The sequence below is a fragment of the Oncorhynchus mykiss genome, chromosome 2 (genome assembly GCF_057628025.1).
Source record: "Oncorhynchus mykiss isolate SJ-2025 chromosome 2, ASM5762802v1, whole genome shotgun sequence".
Classification (NCBI taxonomy): Eukaryota; Metazoa; Chordata; class Actinopteri; order Salmoniformes; family Salmonidae; genus Oncorhynchus; species Oncorhynchus mykiss.
This window is the reverse complement of record NC_143023.1, coordinates 77,077,792-77,099,110: the sequence shown is the minus strand read 5'-3', so window position 1 is coordinate 77,099,110 and position 21,319 is coordinate 77,077,792. Positions and strand designations below refer to the sequence as shown.

General features: G+C 42.0%; 1 protein-coding gene across 5 annotated transcripts in view; it reads right to left on the bottom strand.

The window, feature by feature from the left end:
• The window catches only part of LOC110502025 (SH3 and multiple ankyrin repeat domains protein 3), a 269,703-nt gene that overhangs the window by 21,712 nt on the left and 226,672 nt on the right, over positions 1-21,319 (bottom strand). For all 5 annotated transcript variants that reach the window (XR_016488450.1, XM_090208339.1, XM_036955942.2 and 2 more), the window contains exons 14-17: positions 18,529-18,604; positions 10,969-11,051; positions 8,634-8,758; positions 8,360-8,495 (exon numbers count right to left, since the gene is read on the bottom strand). Coding sequence is in view for 4 of the 5 variants with exons in the window: in XM_090208339.1 (XP_090064465.1) it covers positions 8,360-8,495; positions 8,634-8,758; positions 10,969-11,051; positions 18,529-18,604 (420 nt within the window). In the remaining variant the exon portion in view is untranslated. The remainder of the gene's footprint in view (positions 1-8,359; positions 8,496-8,633; positions 8,759-10,968; positions 11,052-18,528; positions 18,605-21,319) is intronic.

The window sequence follows — 21,319 nt, the reverse complement described above, 5'->3', positions numbered from 1 at the left end:
CATTCTTGATATCATTTCAGAATAATGTTTTTTTTTACAATTTTGGGTCAGTTATTCACACAAGTTCTCAATTTACATAACGCTGTGCAGCCAGACTTAGCCACTCCTTTTGCTTAATCTCGCTCAAACATAAACATGTTCAATTCCTCATCAATCCACAGTCTTAACAGTTCTAAAAGTCAGTTTCTTAGTAGGTGCATGCTTATCAATAACTGTAAGAAACAATTTCATAAATGGATCAAGTGCAGCATCTGGATGCTCCTCAGTACACACATCAGACCAACAAATATTTTTTACATCTTCAACATAGGAATCATTACAAAACATTTACACTTTATTGGTCCCAGTCTTAGGAACTTTGGCTTTTCTGGATATAGCCACTATATTATGGTCACTACATCTAATGGGTATGGATACAGCTTTAGAACAAAGTTATGCAGCATTGGTAATTTGATCAATACACATGGATGACGTAGTTCCTGTACTATTTCAAAAAATTCTGGTAGGTTGATTGACAGCCTGAGCCAGATTACAGGCACAGCCTGATGAAAACCAGTCTACATTCAGGTCACCCAGAAAATTGATCTACAGTATCTGTAAGCATCAAACACATTATCAAGCATTTCACACATATTATCCAGATGTGAGTAAGACCTTTAAACAGGTTAACATTCACAAGGCAACAGGGTCAGATGGATTACCAGGACACATACCCAGAGCATGCGCTGACCAGCTGGCAAGTGTCTTCACTGACATTTTCTATCTCTCTCTGACCCAGTCTGTAATACCTACATGTTTCAAGCATACCACCATTGTCCCTGTTTCCAAAAATGCCAAGGGAACCTTTCTAAATGACTATCACCCGTAGCACTCACATATGTAGCTATGAAATGCTTTGAAAGACTAGTCATGGCTCACATCAACATCATCATCCCAGACACAATGGACCCACTCTAATTCGCTTACCGCCCCAATAGATCCACAGATGATGCAATCTCTATTGCACTCCACACTGCCCTTTCCCAGCTGGACAAAAGGTACACCTACGTGAGAATGCTGTTCATTGATTACAGCTCAGCATTCAAAACCATAGTGCCCTTCAAGTTCATCACTAAGCTCTGGACCCTGGGACTGAAGGCCTCCCTCTGCAACTGGATCCTGGACTTCCTGACGGGCCGCCCTCAGGTGGGGAGGGTAGGCAACAACACATTCGCCATGCTGACGCACAACACGGGGGCCCCTCAGGCTTGCATGCTTAGTCTCCTCCTGTACTCCCTGTTCACCCACGACTGAGTGACCGCGCACGACTCCAGCACCATCATTAAGTTTGCCAATGACACAAAGGTGGTAGGCCTGATCACTGAAGACGATGAGAGAATAGTCTCTCCCTCAATTAAATTGAGCTCCCTGAAAATTAGCGCCCTGGATGCAATTCCTGTGGCTTCCACAGGGTGTCAGCAGTCTATGTTCAAGGTTTCAGGCTTGTAACTTCAAAAACAAATAAGAAATATCAGTTTTAGTAGAAGGACACAGTCTTGGCAATTCGTGTTTGCGCACGCATCATGAAGACATTACACACCTGCTAAAATCGGTTTCCGAAAGAAATTCAGAAAGAAATATTATAGTTTGATTACATTTTAGGGTATCTGAGGAGTAAATAGAAACTTATTTTGACTTGTTGAAACAAAGTTTAGGGGTAGATTTTCGGATTCCTTTCTCTGCAAGTTGAACGAGTGGATTACTCAAATCGATGGCGCCAACTAAACAAACTTTTTGGGATATAAAGAAGGATTTTATCTAACAAAACGATACTACATGTTACAGATGGGAACCTTTGGATGACAAATCGGAGGAAAATTTTCAAAAAGTAAGTGAAAATTTAATCGCTATATGTGAATGTATGAAACCTGTGCCGATGGAAAAATATTTTGATGTGGGGCGCCGTCCTCAAACAATCGCATGGCATGTTTTCACTGTAATAGCTACTGTAAATCAAACAGTGCCATTAGATTAACAAGAATTGACGCTTTCAGCCGGTATAAGACACTTATATGTACCTAAATGTTTAAAATCCCGCTAGCGGGACACCGATCCTTAAGAAGCATCTTGACTGGCTGCATCACCACTTGGTATGGCAATCGCTTGGCATCCGACCATAAGGTGCGTACGGCCCGGTACAACACTCGGGCTGAGCTCCCTGCCATCCAGGATCTCTATACCAGGCGAAGCCCCAAAATATTGTCAAAGACTCCTGCCACCCAAGTCATAGGCTGTTCTCTCTGCTACCGCACGGCAGGTGGTCCCTGAGCACCAAGTCTGGGACCAAAAGGCTCCTGAACAGCTTCTACCCTCAAGTCATAAGACTACTGAACAGTTAATCAAAGGCTACCCAGGCTATTTACATTGACCCCCTTTTTATTTGAACTGACTCAATCGCACTGTCTCTATGTACACTCATTGGATTCTACCCACACACTCACACTACACTGACACTCCAACACACACACACACACACACACACACACACACACACACACACACACACACACACACACACACACACACACACACACACACACACACACACACACACACACACACACACACACACACACACACACACACGTCTTCTATAACTAATCTTGTGGAGACACACAATTCAGTCCCATTAAAAATCCTATTTTCCCTAACCCTAAAACTAACCCTAACCTTAACCCTAACACTAAACCTTAACCCTAAAATTAACCCTAGCTCCTAGCCCTAAACCTTATTCTAATTCTAACCCTAATTCTAACCCTAATCCTTTTAGTTTGTTTACTATTCTTGTGGGGACTTCTGGTCCACACTAGGCTTGTGGGGTAAACCGTATATACCGTATACCAGGGTATTTGGATTTTTTTTTAAATACATTTGAATATTTGTAGCTACTTTTTAAGTAAATACCTGCAGTCATCTTGTGAAAAAAGTTAGGCAATAAATGACATTGTGTTCTTCATTTCACCTGTCACATTCTTATGAAGCTTACGGTAGTCCACAGTCATGTGTCACGTGGTGTTTGTTTACAAGCATACAACAATGAGAGGCCGGAGCCTTGTGAGTCACTCTGTTGTACAGCATGAGCCAGGTGATCTAATTACAGTACGGAATTCACAACTAAATGTTTGCCAGCTAGATATCTTATAACTATCAAGGTAGTGCTAAATGCTCTGTAGTTGTGCATTTGGTTTAATAATTTAGTAGCTTGTTATGCTACCTTGAAAATCAAGCATTCGCTTGGTAACAGCAGAGAATCCCCTCCTGGATCAAGAGCCTTGCTGGCTAATATTTGTTTTGTGCGTGCAGCAAACTGTGAGTAGCATTTTTGACTTACTAGTATAGTTTAGGTTAGAAACTGTGCAAAATGTTTGTAATACTCTTGTTAGCATTTAGTTAGCATTCTCTATGAGATGTTTTTTTTCAGTGCCGGTATTACCGAATATGGCACAAGGTCGGTATGAAGGCATGACAATCTGAGATGTTACATTTTTTTTTAAATATTTGCAAATGTATTACGAATAAAAACTGAAATATCACATATACATTAGTATTCATACCCTTTACTCAGTATCTCAACTACCTCGTACCCCTGCACAGTGACTCGGTACCAGTACTACTACCAGTACTATATAGTCTTGTTATTGTTGTTTTATTGTGTTACTATTTCCTTTTTGATTTTTTGCTAATTATTTTACTTTTCAACTCTGCATTTTTGGGAAAGGGCTCATAAGTAAGCATTTCACAGTAAAGTCTACACATGTTGGACTCAATTTGATTTATTTGAGATACAGTACTGACTGTTAGCACTTGGTGGCCTATAGCAACACTCCAAAAGAAGAGTCTTCAGATTAGGCAGGTTAACTTGCAACCACAACACTCCAAAAGAAGAGTCTTCACATTAGGCAGGTTAACTTGCAACCACAACACTCCAAAAGAAGAGTCTTTAGATGAGGCAGGTTAACTTGCAACCACAACACTCCAAAAGAAGAGTCTTTAGATGAGGCAGGTTAACTTGCAACCACAACACTCCAAAAGAAGAGTCTTCAGATTAGGCAGGTTAACTTGCAACCACAACACTCCAAAAGAAGAGTCTTTAGATGAGGCAGGTTAACTTGCAACCACAACACTCCAAAAGAAGAGTCTTCAGATTAGGCAGGTTAACTTGCAACCACAACACTCCAAAAGAAGAGTCTTTAGATGAGGCAGGTTAACTTGCAACCACAACACTCCAAAAGAAGAGTCTTTAGATGAGGCAGGTTAACTTGCAACCACAACACTCCAAAAGAAGAGTCTTTAGATGAGGCAGGTTAACTTGCAACCACAACACTCCAAAAGAAGAGTCTTTAGATGAGGCAGGTTAACTTGCAACCACAACACTCCAAAAGAAGAGTCTTCAGATTAGGCAGGTTAACTTGCAACCACAACACTCCAAAAGAAGAGTCTTTAGATGAGGCAGGTTAACTTGCAACCACAACACTCCAAAAGAAGAGTCTTTAGATGAGGCAGGTTAACTTGCAACCACAACACTCCAAAAGAAGAGTCTTCAGATTAGGCAGGTTAACTTGCAACCACAACACTCCAAAAGAAGAGTCTTCAGATTAGGCAGGTTAACTTGCAACCACAACACTCCAAAAGAAGAGTCTTCACATTAGGCAGGTTAACTTGCAACCACAACACTCCAAAAACTTTAAACATAAGGTAATCTCTAAACCTTACAGGAATATGGCTCTGAACATATACAGTAACACCTCCCCCATTAGCATTTCTGTCTATTCTGTAGATGGTATATCCTTGTATTGCTACCGCTGTATCGTCAAAGGAATTATCTAATTGAGTTTCAAAGGCAAACAATATATAAACGTTATCTGATGTTAGCAAGATATTGATTTCATGAATCTTATTTCTAAGGCTACATAAATTAATATGGGCTATTTTCAGTCCTTTCCTGAGTAGCATATCAGAGATAGAAGTAAAATGAAGAAAAAAAACACACAAAGAATGACAAGAACATGGTTTGGCCAATAGAGTCAGTCAATCAGGCACTTGTGAGTGTCAGTTGGTGTGTGTGATGTGGGGCTGAAGCTTCTAACCTGGAAACTTGGCTCTCTCACTCCACTCAGTATTTTGGGAGGGAGGGTGGACAATGAGCCTGTCGTAGCAGATTTAATCAATGTCCCCGCGCTTTCTGGCAGCTTTCATAGCTGGGATAAGTTATTTCCTACTCTGGCACACAGCTTCCAAGTAGTCTTCGTTAAGGAAGATGTTGGTTCCTCTCATGTTCTTGGCTCTCTCCAGAACAGCTATCTTGTCCTTAAACCTCAGGAACTTGACAACTATCAGCCTCTGTCTATCACCTGGGCAGGTTACAGGTTTTCCAGACCTGTGTGCGTGCTCCACCTCAATCTTCAATGATCAGCTTTTCAGTGATCATTGTTTTGACTTTCTCCTCAGACTCTGCCTAGTTCTCATGTGAAGACTGGTTTTCCATTCACAACAATGTTAATCCTCCTGGATTGTCCCTCTAGATAGTTTACTTTCCCAGTCATTATGCTGATGTCATCTTGCGTAGACTTACAGTTAGTTGTCATCTTTCTGCAAGTTTCTTTCAGGACATCCACCTCTCCTGGGACAACTGAAAACTGTTCTTAAGGTCCATGACCTCTGGTCAGATCGTCCATTCGTTTGTTAGTTGAGTCAATCAGTATTTCAACAAAGATCTTGAAGCTATTTTCCTGTTGTTGTAACAACTGCTTGTAGAACCCCTATTGTTCATTTAAAAAATATTTCACCTGTGATAGAGAAACTGTCCTCTCCATTACTCCCACCATTGGCTTTGGATTTCATGGTAGCAACATAGACTAGCATTGGTGCCCCACAGGTCCAGACAGGGCAGGTCGCAGGGCAGATGGAAACAGAAACAAACAGCAGGGATTTAGACAGTCACAAGATCGGCACAAGCGTTATCCGCTTTACGGGCTGTGTTCAAGCTGTCAAGGAAACTTTACCAACTTGATAGCTAGTAAGCTAGCAGCTAAGCTAGCTGCTACGCCAAGCAGCTCGTCAGACTTTTGGTTGGCAGGATCCCTGAACAGATGTAACGGTCCCAGCAACTGAGGCTAACCAGGTCGTGGGATCCAAATTCAAAAGGTAACTAGTACCTAAACTTTTTCATTAGAAGACATTTTTAGAGACTTTCAAAACAACAAACCGAGATCTCCCTTGTTTCGCGTTCAGCACACCTCTCTGATCCGTTTCTGTCTCCGCCCTCTCACACTCTATACTGCCCCAAACACACACTGTACACTCCTGACCTGAGTCCTCTAATGAAATTAGAGGAAGTGGGGACTTCATCATAACCAAGCGGTAGATCTTCAGAACAAACTCATTTCTTCAAATTAGGTGGATAAATACACCGTCATCTCAGTGTAATCAAGTGTATTACTGTTGTCACTGTCTTTAACCACTGTCAAAGCATTACTTAAATAAGACATATTCAATTTTAATTGTCAAAAATGATAACTTCTTGGGAAAATAAAACATCCTGGACAGTGGTGGAAAAAGTACCCAATTATCATACTTGAGTAGAAAGTGACTCAAGTAAAAGTGAAAGTCACCCAGTAAATCCTACTTGAGTAAAAGTAAAACAGCATTTGGTTTTAAATATACTTTAGTATCAAATGTAAACATAATTGCTAAAATATACTAAAGTATCAAAAGTAAAAGTATAAATCATTTCAAATTCCTTATATTTAAATTTACGGATAGCCAGGGGCACACTCCAATACAAATAATTTGTGTTTAGTGAGTCTGCCAGGTCAGATGCAGTAGGGAAGACCAGGAATTTTCTCTTTAAGTGAGTGAATTGGACCATTTTCCTGTCCCGCTAAACATTCAAAATGTAAGTACTGTGAGTACTTTTGGGTGTCAGGGAAAATGTATGCAGTATAATGTACATTATTTTCTTCAGGAATGTAGTGGAGTAAATATAAAAGATGGCAAAAATATAAATAGTAAAGTACATATACCCTTTACTTTAAAGTATTTTTACTGATCCTGGATATGCAAATCGTCCTTATTGGGTGGATTCACGCAACTTCAATCCCAGCAACAATACATGTCTGTCATGTTCAGTTCCAATCACAGACGGACTACTCAGAGACATCCATATCAACTGTTATATCTTTCCTCTCTCTGTCTCTCTCTCTCACTCCCTCTCTCTCTCTCTCTCTCTCTCTCACTCCCTCTCTCTCTCTCTCTCTCTCTCTCTCACACTTTCTGTCTCTCACTTTCTCTCACTCTCTCTCTCCCTCTCTCTCTCTCTCTCTCTCTCTCTCTCTCTCTCTCTCTCTCTCTCTCTCACACTTTCTGTCTCTCACTTTCTCTCACTTTCTCTCACTCTCTCTCTCTCTCTCTCTCTCTCTCTCTCACTCCCTCCCTCTCTCCCTCTCTCTCTCTCTCTCTCTCTCTCTCTCTCTCTCTCTCTCTCACTCCCTCTCTCTCTCTCTCTCTCTCTCTCTCTCTCTCTCTCTCTCTCTCTCTCTCTCTCTCTCTCGCTCTCTCTCTGTGTGTGTGTGTGTGGACACCTTTTCCTATACTTGTGAGTACCAAAAGTTCTCACAAAAATAGTAAACCAACTAAAACCTCAAAACCTCAAATCCTGCAACCGGGTGATCAAATTAAGATCCGACACGTGTATCTGTCTGTCTCGCTCACCCAAGGAGACACACACACATACACTTTCCCGAGGTCTTCGTAGCAGGAGAGAGTGGGAGCTGTTTAGCACAGGGATGAGATGAGATGCCGTTGACATGGAAACCACATGAATTTACAGTGTGGCAAAGTGGTGAAATCACCTTGATGACAGGAACATTCAGATCCTTCTCAAATATATCAGGTCATCAAGTGCCAACTGCCATATCCATGACAACCTACTAATACAGAACCTAGTATTAAAGAACCTAATGGCTATATGCTAGAGATCAATGACATGGACCAGCTAATAATGTGACACTGAACTGAAGGAGAGGAGATTACATCTGCAATGAAGGACAGGCAGTAGTGGAAGTCCCATTTTTCAACTTGTCCACTCCAGCACACCAGGGCGAGTATCAACACAAAGCATCTCAGAGTAGGAGTGCAGATCTAGGATTTGTCCATTTAATCTTATTAATTATGATCTAAAAGGCTAAACTGATCCTAGATCACCACTCCTACTCCGAGACGCTTTGTGGATACAGGCCCAGATATACATGATATGATCCCAGGAGTGTAGATACTCATTATATCTGACTCATAGCAACTTGATGAGGGACATGCTGCTCACCTTTCTTGCGGACCACCTCCTCAGACTCAGGTTTGCGTGTGACAGAGACCACCTTCATCAGCAGACTGTTGCCCCCCTGTCTGATCAGAGACACCACCTGCTTATGGCCCACCTTCACCACGTTCACTCCGTGCACCTGGAACACACACACGCACGAATGCCACACACACATATACACACGGCTGGAGGTCAGCAGACAGAGACCTGAGAGGCAGTGAGGCTAGTCCATGGGGTTGGAGAAGAGACAGGAGAAGAGGAGAGGGGGTGTAGTTACCTCTATGAGGAAGTCTCCTGTCCTAAGCCCAGCCCTCCAGGCCACTCCCTCCACGTCGACAGACTCCAGGTACTGGAGGGCAGGGAATGCAGGTGTTGGGGTGAACTCCTCAATAGGCGTCTCAGCTGGGAATACACAGAGAGAATGACCAAATATCCAAACATGGATAGATGTTTGAACACAAGAAATACACATACAGTATTAATTTTGGAATCCACCGTAAGGTACACTGAATCGTGAGAGTATCACCCACGCACATCTGCCATGGAAAAGAGAACACACCTTAAGCTCATAGAGGTACACATAGAAGTAGATACACACTGCAGCCTGTAAGTGAATGTGGGTTTATAATAGAGCGAGATTGCTTATTATTATTTATTTCACCTTTATTCAACCAGGAAGGTCAGTTGAGAACAAGTTCTCATTTACAACTGCGACCTGGCCAAGATAAAGCAAAGCAGTGCGACAGAAACAACACAGAGTTACAAATGGAATAAACAAGCGTACAGTCAATAACACAATTGGAAAAAAAAGAAAGTCCATATACAGTGTGTGCAAATGGCGTTAGGAGGTAAGGCAATAAATAGGTCATAGTAGCGAAGTAATAACAATCTAGCAGATTAACTGGAGTGATAGATGAGCAGATGATGATGAGCAGATGATGGTGTGTAAAGTAGTGATACTGGTGTACAAAAGAGTAGCAAAGTAAATAAAAACAATATGGGGATGAGGTAGGTAGATTGGGTGGGCTATTTACAGATGGACTATGTAAGAACGGTGAGGTGGTGTGACATGCAGGGAGAGATCCTTTTACTCAACCGTATTACTTTAATCACTCTCACACTGAAAATCAGATTACACACACACACACACACACACCTTAGGATAGAGCTACCGTGAACTCCACACACCCTTCATTTAATCCAATTGAGTCTGACTATACCACTTAAAAAGGAGAGCTCCCAGAGGCACCTGCAATATGTGTGTGTAACATGACCCCACTATGAAAGACAATGATGGAGGGAGAGAAAGAAGAAGACAAGCAGAAGAGAGGAGAGAGGGAGGGATACATATAGAGTGGGGGAAAGTTGACTGATGGAAATTGGAAAAGGAGGAGAAAAAGGTAGACAAATTGAAACATTGAAAAGAAAGCTATTGGCTCTACATTAGACTCCATGTCAACTGTTTGTTGATCAGGAGGAAAGCTACAGACTAGTCTCTCCCTCTCTCTCCAGCCTTCATAGCTTTAGTGTTTAGAGGTAGGGAAAGGAAGAGAGCAAGATAAAAAAAAAAGTAGAGTAAGAAAGAGATGTAGAGAGAGAGGTAGGTAGCCCAGGTAGGTAGCCGAGCAGTTAAGAGCATTTGGACAGTAATGGAAAGTTCGCTGGTTCAAAACCCTGAGCCAATTAGGTGAAATATTAGTCGATGTGCCCTTGAGCAAGGCACTTAACCCTAAATGCTCCTGTACATCACTCTGGATAAGAGTGTCCGCTAAATTACAAAAATATAAATATAGAGATGGAGGAGCAGCAAACACACTCTGACTCCTGGGTTTGGTGCCTGCAAGGGGTTGCTATAGTAACCAGCATGGGGAGCTGGAACGTGCAGTAGTGTGTGTGTGAAGTAGTAGAGGATAAGGACTAATAGTAAAGCTGAGAAAGGAATAAAGAAGAGGGAGGTAAGGTGTGAAAGAAAGAATTAAAGAAAGACAAGAGAAGAATAGAACAAAAGAAAGACAGTGAAGGAATCAATGAACGAGAAGAAATAAAGATAAAAATTGGAGAAAAATCATGTAATTTCTGTCTCCCTGAATACAATGTGTGAGGAATAGATGGGGATTCAACGGACAGTTCATTTTAGGATGACGCCACCACAATGGCTAGACAGACACGCACATATACACACACTCAGAGAGAGACAATGTGGTGTTGATCAAAGCCAGTCGTGTTGGTTCATAGGTAAATAAGTCATACTGTGTGACTCAGTGAAAGAGGTCTAGAACTCCTCACATCAACCCACCACATCTCATACCCCACACTCAGAACACCTGCAGAGGGGCTCACAGACCTGTAATGACACACACACAGACAGCCTATGACATGAAGAAAGTAGCTAGCAGGGCCTTGGAGGCAGCAGTGACAGTGATCAAAACAGCCTGCTTTAGTAATAAGGTATAGAGTCAAGCTTTGTGAAAATATGTGTTTGAAGCTCCAGGCTGGTCCTGGAGGTATAGAGAGAGAAGTTGTCTGTTCCAGTCTTATGGCCCATCACTAAAACACTTGATTAATTAGCAAAGGTATTCACCTAGGTGTGTGTGTGTGTGTGTGTTTTCTACCTTTGGCTCCCCGCAGGACGAAGCCGAAGCCTTCATTTTCTTTCTTCTGCAGCATAGCATTCTTCTCCTCTATGATGTAATCACTGGAGAGTAGAGAGGAGAGGGACAGCAAGTAAGAGTCCAGCAACAAGTTCACAGAGAGAAGAGACAAAGCGACAAAGGGGGGAATGAAGAAAAGGGGAGAGAGAGCTAGGGATGGTAGAGAAAGGGGGACAGGGATGGGAGGAGAGGGACAATGAGAGAGAAAGAGGTAAGGAAAGAGAGGTCTAGATAGAGGAGAGAAGGGGGGAGGATAGGGAGCAGAGAGAGAACTGGGTGGGGGGGATGTAGGGAGAGAGGAACCCAATGGCTTTGCAAACAAACACACCCGAACCTCCTTCTCTGATGACCCAATCAACTTAAAAGCCTAGCTCAAGGTTCTCTTGGGGCTGTACAGTACCTAGATTGTGTGTATTTGTATATGTGTGTGCGTGTGCATGTGTGTGTGTGTGTGTGTGTGTGTGTGTGTGTGTGTGTGTGTGTGTGTATATGTACAGGATAGTACTTGCAAATGCAATGTAATTATGTGTAATGCGGGTCTTTCATCACCAGTGTTGTCTGTGTGTTCCCTCCTAATGACTGAAATTCCAGGGATAGGAGATAAGAACAGAGGACTTAGCCTCTCCCATTCAGGAGGAGGAGGAGGAGGAGGAGGAGGAGGAGAAACAGGAGGAGAAGAGGAAGAGGAGGAGGAGGAGAAAGAGGAAGAAGAGGAGTGCGTGCTTGCTTGCAGAGAAACATTAAATGATCTCACAACTAATAAGAGTCGTCACAAGTGTGCGTTTTTGTTTATGTGAGTGAGTGAGTGTAGGTAAGAGCGAGTGTGTATGTGTGTGTGTGTGTGCGTGTGTGTGCGTGTGCGTGCGTGTGCGTGTGTGTGAGTGTGAGTGTGCGTGTGCGTGAGTGAGTGAGTGAGTACAATATTATGTCAGTTCATACCAGACAATTCAATCCTCAAAAACAACAGCACATGTATTCCCAGCGACATTCTAGCACTCTGAAGCCACACAGTAAAAGTAGCAACATGTCCCATTCTCAGCAACACCCACATACTGTTGACTGACTGACTGACTGTCAGATCCCACGGCTGACACCAGACAGCCCATAGAGTTAGTGAAGCAGAAGAGTGAGGGTGTCAGTGTCGCAAAAGTCTCTCTGGTTACTAGACATCTCAACACCATACACACTGGCATGGGAGATCTGGAGTTTGAACTTGTGTTAACAGTTTGCCACGCCTGCTGCCCAGCAACTTACCCAGGGCAGATAGAGCCCCTGCTGACAGGGCCTGGAGACCCGTGAGAAATACTCCTGTGTCAGGGGGCATAGGTTGCAGAGATACAGTATCATGCTAAATACAGAGAGATATACGGTGTATAGATATGCCTATAGTTCAACATCTCTTCCTCTCCTCCCTCTCAGCCTACATCCTGCATATCCAACTCCAGCTTAAACCTTTTCCCCTCCATAGTGCCAGAATACCTTGCTTTATGTTTCCATTCAACCAACCATGTTCTCAATCTCTCTGTTGCATTCACAATTCTATTTCATGAACTCCCATTTAGATACAGCTCAACTCAGGCATTTTGAAAATACCTTCCATATATTCATATGCAAAAAAACACACTGTAGCAGAATCATATCACACAATGTACGTATGTATAGTCTTACAAAGAATAATGTTCCATAATCCCTCTAAGTAGCAATTCACAGCAGAATGCCAAAGACTTCCATTCACATACAACTACATTCTATAGACTTCCATTCACATACAACTCCATTCCACAGACTTCCATTCACATACAACTCCATTCCACAGACTTCCATTCACATACAACTCCATTCCAGACTTCCATTGACATACAACTACATTCTATAGACTTCCATTCACATACAACTCCATTCCACAGACTTCCATTCACATACAACTCCATTCCACAGACTTCCATTCACATACAACTCCATTCCACAGACTTCCATTCACATACAACTCCATTCCACAGACAACTCCATTCCACAGACTTCCATTCACATACAACTCCATTCCAGACTTCCATTCACATACAACTCCATTCCATAGACTTCCATTCACATACAACTCCATTCCACAGACTTCCATTCACATACAACTCCATTCCACAGACTTCCATTCACATACAACTCCATTCCATAGACTTCCATTCACATACAACTCCATTCCATAGACTTCCATTCACATACAACTCCATTCCACAGACTTCCATTCACATACAACTCCATTCCAGACTTCCATTCACATACAACTCCATTCCATAGACTTCCATTCACATACAACTCCATTCCACAGACTTCCATTCACATACAACTCCATTCCAGACTTCCAATCACATACAACTCCATTCCATAGACTTCCATTCACATACAACTCCATTCCACAGACTTCCATTCACATACAACTCCATTCCAGACTTCCATTCACATACAACTCCATTCCACAGACTTCCATTCACATACAACTCCATTCCATAGACTTCCATTCACATACAACTCCATTCCACAGACTTCCATTCACATACAACTCCATTCCAGACTTCCATTCACATACAACTCCATTCCATAGACTTCCATTCACATACAACTCCATTCCAGACTTCCATTCACATACAACTCCATTCCAGACTTCCATTCACATACAACTCCATTCCATAGACTTCCATTCACAAACAACTCCATTCCATAGACTTCCATTCACATACAACTCCATTCCATAGACTTCCATTCACATACAACTCCATTCCAGACTTCCATTCACATACAACTCCATTCCATAGACTTCCATTCACATACAATTTAATTCCATAGACTTCCATTCACATACAACTCCATTCCACAGACAACTCCATTCCACAGACTTCCATTCACATACAATTTCATTCCATAGACTTCCATTCACATACAACTCCATTCCACAGACTTCCATTCACATACAATTTCATTCCATAGACTTCCATTCACATACAACTCCATTCCACAGACTTCCATTCACATACAATTCCATTCCAGACTTCCATTCACATACAACTCCATTCCACAGACTTCCATTCACATACAACTCCATTCCATAGACTTCCATTCACATACAACTCCATTCCATAGACTTCCATTCACATACAACTCCATTCCATAGACTTCCATTCACATACAATTCCATTCCATAGACTTCCATTCACATACAACTCCATTCCATAGACTTCCATTCACATACAACTCCATTCCACAGACTTCCATTCACATACAATTTCATTCCAAAGACTTCCATTGACATACAACTCCATTCCAGACTTCCATTCACATACAACTCCATTCCACAGACTTCCATTCACATACAACTCCATTCCAGACTTCCATTCACATACAACTCCATTCCACAGACTTCCATTCACATACAATTTCATTCCAAAGACTTCCATTGACATACAACTCTATTCCATAGACTTCCATTCACATACAACTCCATTCCAGACTTCCATTCACATACAACTCCATTCCATAGACTTCCATTCACATACAACTCCATTCCACAGACTTCCATTCACATACAACTCCATTCCAGACTTCCATTCACATACAACTCCATTCCATAGACTTCCATTCACATACAACTCCATTCCACAGACTTCCATTTCACATACAACTCCATTCCATAGACTTCCATTCACATACAACTCCATTCCACAGACTTCCATTCACATACAACTCCATTCCAGACTTCCATTCACATACAACTCCATTCCAGACTTCCATTCACATACAACTCCATTCCATAGACTTCCATTCACATACAACTCCATTCCAGACTTCCATTCACATACAACTCCATTCCAGACTTCCATTCACATACAACTCCATTCCATAGACTTCCATTCACATACAATTTAATTCCATAGACTTCCATTCACATACAACTCCATTCCACAGACAACTCCATTCCACAGACTTCCATTCACATACAATTTCATTCCATAGACTTCCATTCACATACAACTCCATTCCACAGACTTCCATTCACATACAATTTCATTCCATAGACTTCCATTCACATACAACTCCATTCCACAGACTTCCATTCACATACAATTCCATTCCACAGACTTCCATTCACATACAACTCCATTCCACAGACTTCCATTCACATACAACTCCATTCCATAGACTTCCATTCACATACAACTCCATTCCATAGACTTCCATTCACATACAACTCCATTCCATAGACTTCCATTCACATACAACTCCATTCCACAGACTTCCATTCACATACAACTCCATTCCATAGACTTCCATTCACATACAACTCCATTCCATAGACTTCCATTCACATACAACTCCATTCCATAGACTTCCATTCACATACAACTCCATTCCACAGACTTCCATTCACATACAACTCCATTCCATAGACTTCAATTGACATACAACTCCATTCCACAGACTTCCATTCACATACAACTCCATTCCACAGACTTCCATTCACATACAACTCCATTCCATAGACTTCCATTCACATACAACTCCATTCCATAGACTTCCATTCACATACAACTCCATTCCATAGACTTCCATTCACATTCAACTCCATTCCATAGACTTCCATTCACATACAACTCCATTCCACAGACTTCCATTCACATACAACTCCATTCCATAGACTTCCATGCAAGAGCTTTGACATTCTCTCCTATTCAGCTGCTGTAGCTCTCACATAATCTTCATGACTCACTATGTACCCATTGTTAAAGCGGTGGAGAACTGCTCTCTCTCTCTCCCCAGCAATGCTCTGATACCAAGCGCCTCTCTCCTGACAAGCTGACTCTGACATTTACAGTGAATTTACATCATGACACAGTCCTATAGCAGCTCCTCTTCTACTGTCCTCTCTCTCAGCCTGCACATATGATTTACACGAGAACTAGCACTCATACGCTCCTTTATTACAGACGTCCTATAAAATACATTTCAGAGAGAGAGGGAGAGACAAACTCAAACACGTGCACAAACACACACATGTTTTGGTAATGGGAGCTTAGTTTTGTATAACGCAAGCAGAATGCACTGACCCTGTCCCACCACTAGACAGCAACAGCATCACATAACTCTCATTTACGCTCCCCTAAGTATTTATTTGGACAGTGAAGCAAAAACCTTTCATTTGGCTCTATACTCTAGCATTTTGGATATGAGATCAAGTGTTTTATATGAGGTGACAGTACAGAATGTCACCAATTATTTGAGGGTATTTTCATACATATCTGTTTTACTGTTCAGAAATTAAAGCACTATGTTTTTAGTACCCCCCCCCCCCCCCCCCCCCCCATTTGAAGGAGTCATAAATATTTGTACAAATTCACTTATAGTGTATTACATTTAGTAAACCGTTTAGTATTTGATCCAATATTCCTAGCATGCAATGACTACATCAAGCGGGTGACTACAAACTAATTGGATGCATTTGTATTTTGTTTTGGTTGTGTTTCGGATTATGTTGTGCCCAATAGAAATCAATGGTAAATTATGTATTGTGTCATTTTGGAGAAACATTTATTGTAAATTACAATATAATATGTTTCTGTCCACTTCTTCATTAATGTGGATGCTATCATGATTATGGCTAATCATGACTGAATCGTTACAGAAGAGTATACTGTATATCATACCCCCACAACATGCTAACCTTCCCTGTTATTGATAATGGTGAGAGGTTAGCATGTTCTAGGGCATGGTCTTTGTGCATCTGCAACTTTCTCAAATCCAAAATGCTGGATAGCACAGTGCCAAAATACAGGGCCAAATACAGTTGAAGTCGGAAGTTTACATACACCTCAGCCAAATACATTTAACTCAGATTTTCACAATTCCTGACATTTAATCCTTGTAAAAATTCCCTGTTTTAGGTCAGTTAGGATCACCACTTTATTTTAAGAATGTGAAACGTCAGAATAATACTAGAGAGAATCATTTATTTCAGCTTTTATTTCTTTCAGCACACTCCCAGTGGGTCAGAAGATTACATACACTCAATTAGTATTTGGTAGCATTGCCTTTAAATTGTTTAACTTGGGTCAAACGTTTCGGTGTAGCCTTCCACAAGCTTCCCACAATAAATTGGTTGAATTTTGGCCCATTCCTCCTGACAGAGCTGGTGTAACTGAGTCAGATTTGTAGGCCTCGTTGCTCGCACACGCTTTTTCAGTTCTGCCCACAAATTTTCTATAGGATTGAGGTCAGGGCTTTGTGATGGCCACTCCAATACCTTGCCTTTGTTGTCCTTAAGCCATTTTGCCGCAACTTTGGAAGTATGCTTGGGGTCATTGTCCATTTGGAAGACCTATATGCGACCAAGCTTTAACTTCCTGACTGATGAGATGTTGCTTCAATATATCCACATACTTTTCCTCCCTTATGATGCCATCTGTTTTGTGAAGTGCACCAGTCCCTCCGGCAGTAAAGCATCCCCACAACATGATGCTGCCACCCTCATGCTTCACGGTTTGGATGGTGTTTTTCGGCTTGCAAGCCTCCCCCTGTTTCCTCCAAACATAACGATGGTCATTATGGCTAAACAGTTCTATTTTTGTTTCATCAGACCAGAGGACATTTCTCCAAAAAGTATGATCTTTGTCCCCATGTGCAGTTGCAAACCGTAGTCTGGCTCTTTTATGGCAGTTTTTGGAGCAGTGGCTTCTTCCTCGCTGAGCGGCCTTTCAGGTTATGTCGATATAGGACTCGTTATAATGTGGATATATATACTTTTGTACCTGTTTCTTCCAGCATCTTCACAAGGTATTTTGCTGTTGTTCTGGGATTGATTTGCACTTTTCCAAACAAAGTACATTCCTTTCTAGGAGACAGAACGCGTCTCCTTCCTGAGAGGTATGACAGCTGCGTAGTCCCATGATGTGTAAGTATGTGTAAGTATGTGTGTGTATGTGTGTGTGTACGTATGTATGTGTGTGTGTAAGTATGTGTGTGTATGTAAGTATGTGTGTGTATGTATGTATGTATGTATGTATGTATGTATGTATGTGTGTGTATGTAAGTATGTGTGTGTATGTATGTATGTGTGTGTGTAAGTATGTGTGTGTATGTGTGTATGTATGTATGTATGTATGTATGTATGTATGTATGTATGTATGTATGTATGTGTGTGTGTAAGTATGTGTGTGTATGTATGTATGTATTTGTGTGTGTAAGTATGTGTGTCTATGTATGTGTGTGTGTGTGTAAGTATGTGTGTGTAAGTATGTGTGTGTATGTATGTGTGTGTGTGTAAGTATGTGTGTGTAAGTATGTGTGTGCATGTATGTGTGTGTAAGTATGTATGTGTCTGTGTGTGTGTGTGTGTGTGTGTGTGAGTGTGTGTGTGTAAGTATGTGTGTGTAAGTATGTGTGTGTATGTATGTGTGTGTGTAAGTATGTGTGTGTGTGTGTGTGTGTGTGTGTGTGTGTGTGTGTGTGTGTAAGTATGTGTGTGTGCATGCGTCTTACCTGTATGAGGTGACGTTGTCATAAGAACCCACAGTGTAGTGTCTGAACAGTCTCTTGGTGCGGTCCTCTCTTGTCTCTGTAAAACAAAGCAATACATTGTCAGCGTGTGTGTGTGTGTTGGTGGTCTCCTTTGGTCCCTGTCCAGCCAGGTTGCTAAAAATCGCGAAATCCGACGTCCGTCCAGGTAAGAAGGACATTGGGAGATGACTTCAAAACAGGCCACTAGAGGAAATGATGAGGGCTATTACCATCAAGTAGGCTTGGGTTTTGCTAGGGCGTTGTGGAAAAGAACGACGGATGTGCATGCTCTGGCTCCAAGTATCACATGTTCAATCCCAGTGCTATGCACTCCTCATATTTTGTGGTGTGTGTGTGTGTGTGTGTGTGGTACTCTGTTGAGTGGATGATATTTGTTTCTTGACATTTACTCCACCCTGTCTGTCTGTCAGTTTGAGTGAGTGACAGCTGCCAGCTTTGTCCAATACAAGAGTATTCCAGAGTTTCTCAACACCAAAGCACCGGAAGAACAATCAACCCCCCCCCCCCCCTACCCCTCTCTCTCTGTCTCCACTGCTTGCTCCATCACCTACACTCCTCACAACCACTCTCTCTATAACCTCACACTCAACGTCAACAAAACTAAGGAGATGATTGTGGACTTCAGGAAACAGCAGAGGGAACACCCCCCTATCCACATTGATGGAACAGTAGTGGAGAGGGTAGCAAGTTTTAAGTTCCTCGGCATACACATCACAAACAAACTGAATTGGTCCACTCACACAGACAGCATTGTGAAGAAGGCGCAGCAGCGCCTCTTCAACCTCAGGAGGCTGAAGAAATTTGGCTTGTCACCAAAAGCACTCACAAACTTCTACAGATGCACAATCGAGAGCATCCTGGTGGGCTGTATCACCGCCTGGTACGGCAACTGCTCCGCCCTCAACCGTAAGGCTCTCCAGAGGGTGGTGAGGTCTGCACAACGCATCACCGGGGGCAAACTACCTGCCCTCCAGGACACCTACACCACCCGATGTCACAGGAAGGCCATAAAGATCATCAAGGACATCAACCACCCGAGCCACTGCCTGTTCACCCCGCTATCATCCAGAAGGCGAGGTCAGTACAGGTGCATCAAAGCTGGGACCGAGAGACTGAAAAACAGCTTCTATCTCAAGGCCATCAGACTGTTAAACAGCCACCACTAACATTGAGTGGCTGCTGCCAACACACTGACACTGACGCAACTCCAGCCACTTTAATAATGGGAATTGATGGGAAATGATGTAAATATATCACTAGCCACTTTAAACAATGCTACCTTATATAATGTTACTTACCCTACATTATTCATCTCATATGCATATGTATATACTGTACTCTATATCATCGACTGTATCCTTATGTAATACATGTATCACTCACTAGCCACTTTAACTATGCCACTTTGTTTACATACTCATCTCATATGTATATACTGTACTCGATACCATCTACTGTATCTTGCCTATGCTGCTCTGTACCATCACTCATTCATATATCCTTATGTACATATTCTTTATCCCCTTACACTGTGTACAAGACAGTAGTTTTGGAATTGTTAGTTAGATTACTTGTTGGTTATTACTGCATTGTCGGAACCCTCACACACACACAAAGAAGCCGAGGATTAGGCTGATTTAGCCCCCACACACACACACTTCCTTCCCCTTCCCTAAGATCATATATTGACAGTGTGATGTGGGTTAAGGGGAGAGGGGAGGTTTTAGTTATATTTGGGGGAGAAGGTCAAAGATGAGTCAGCACATCAGCGGAGTACTGCTTCCCTTTATACTTCACACACACACACAGGCACACACACACACACACACACACACACACACACACACACACACACACACACACACACACACACACACACACACACACACACACACACACACACACACACACAATGGCTGGAAATACATCAAACACATGTGTGTATGAGTGAGTCAGTGTGTGTGTGTGTATACAGGATGGTACTAGCAGACGCAGTGTAAGTGTGTGTAATGTGGGCCAGTGTCATCTGATGCCTGCAGCCCACAAGCATCTAAAGATTGGCCACAGATAGCACTGATAACCTGGACTACACCTCCACACACACGCACACGCACGCACACACACACGCACGCACGCACGCACGCACACACACACACACACACACACACACACACACACACACACAGCAGAGAGAGAGAGAGAGAGAGAGAGAGAGAGAGAGAGAGAGAGAGAGAGAGAGAGAGATACAAAGACAAAGACATACACAGTACCATTCAAAGTTTGTACACACCTACTCATTCAAGGGTTTTTCTTTATTTTTACTATTTTCTACAGTGTAGAATAATAATAACATCAAAAATCTGAAATAACACACACACCAAAAAAGTGTTAAACAAATAAATCAAAATACATTTAATACTTGAGATTCTTCAAAGTAGCCACCCTTTGCCTTGATGACAGCTTTGTACACTCTTGGCATTCTCTCAACCAGCTTCATGAGGTAGTCACCTGGAATGCATTTCAATTAACAGGTGTTCCATGTCAAAAGTTAATTTGTGGAATTTACTTCCATCTTAATGCTTTTGAGCCAATCAGCTGTGTTGTGACAAGATAGAGGTGGTATACAGAACATAGCCCTATTTGGTAAAAGTCCATATTATGACAATAACACCTAAGAGTGTGCTACTTTGAAGAATCTGAAATATAAAATATATTTTGATTTGTTAAACACATTTTTGGTTAATGCATGATT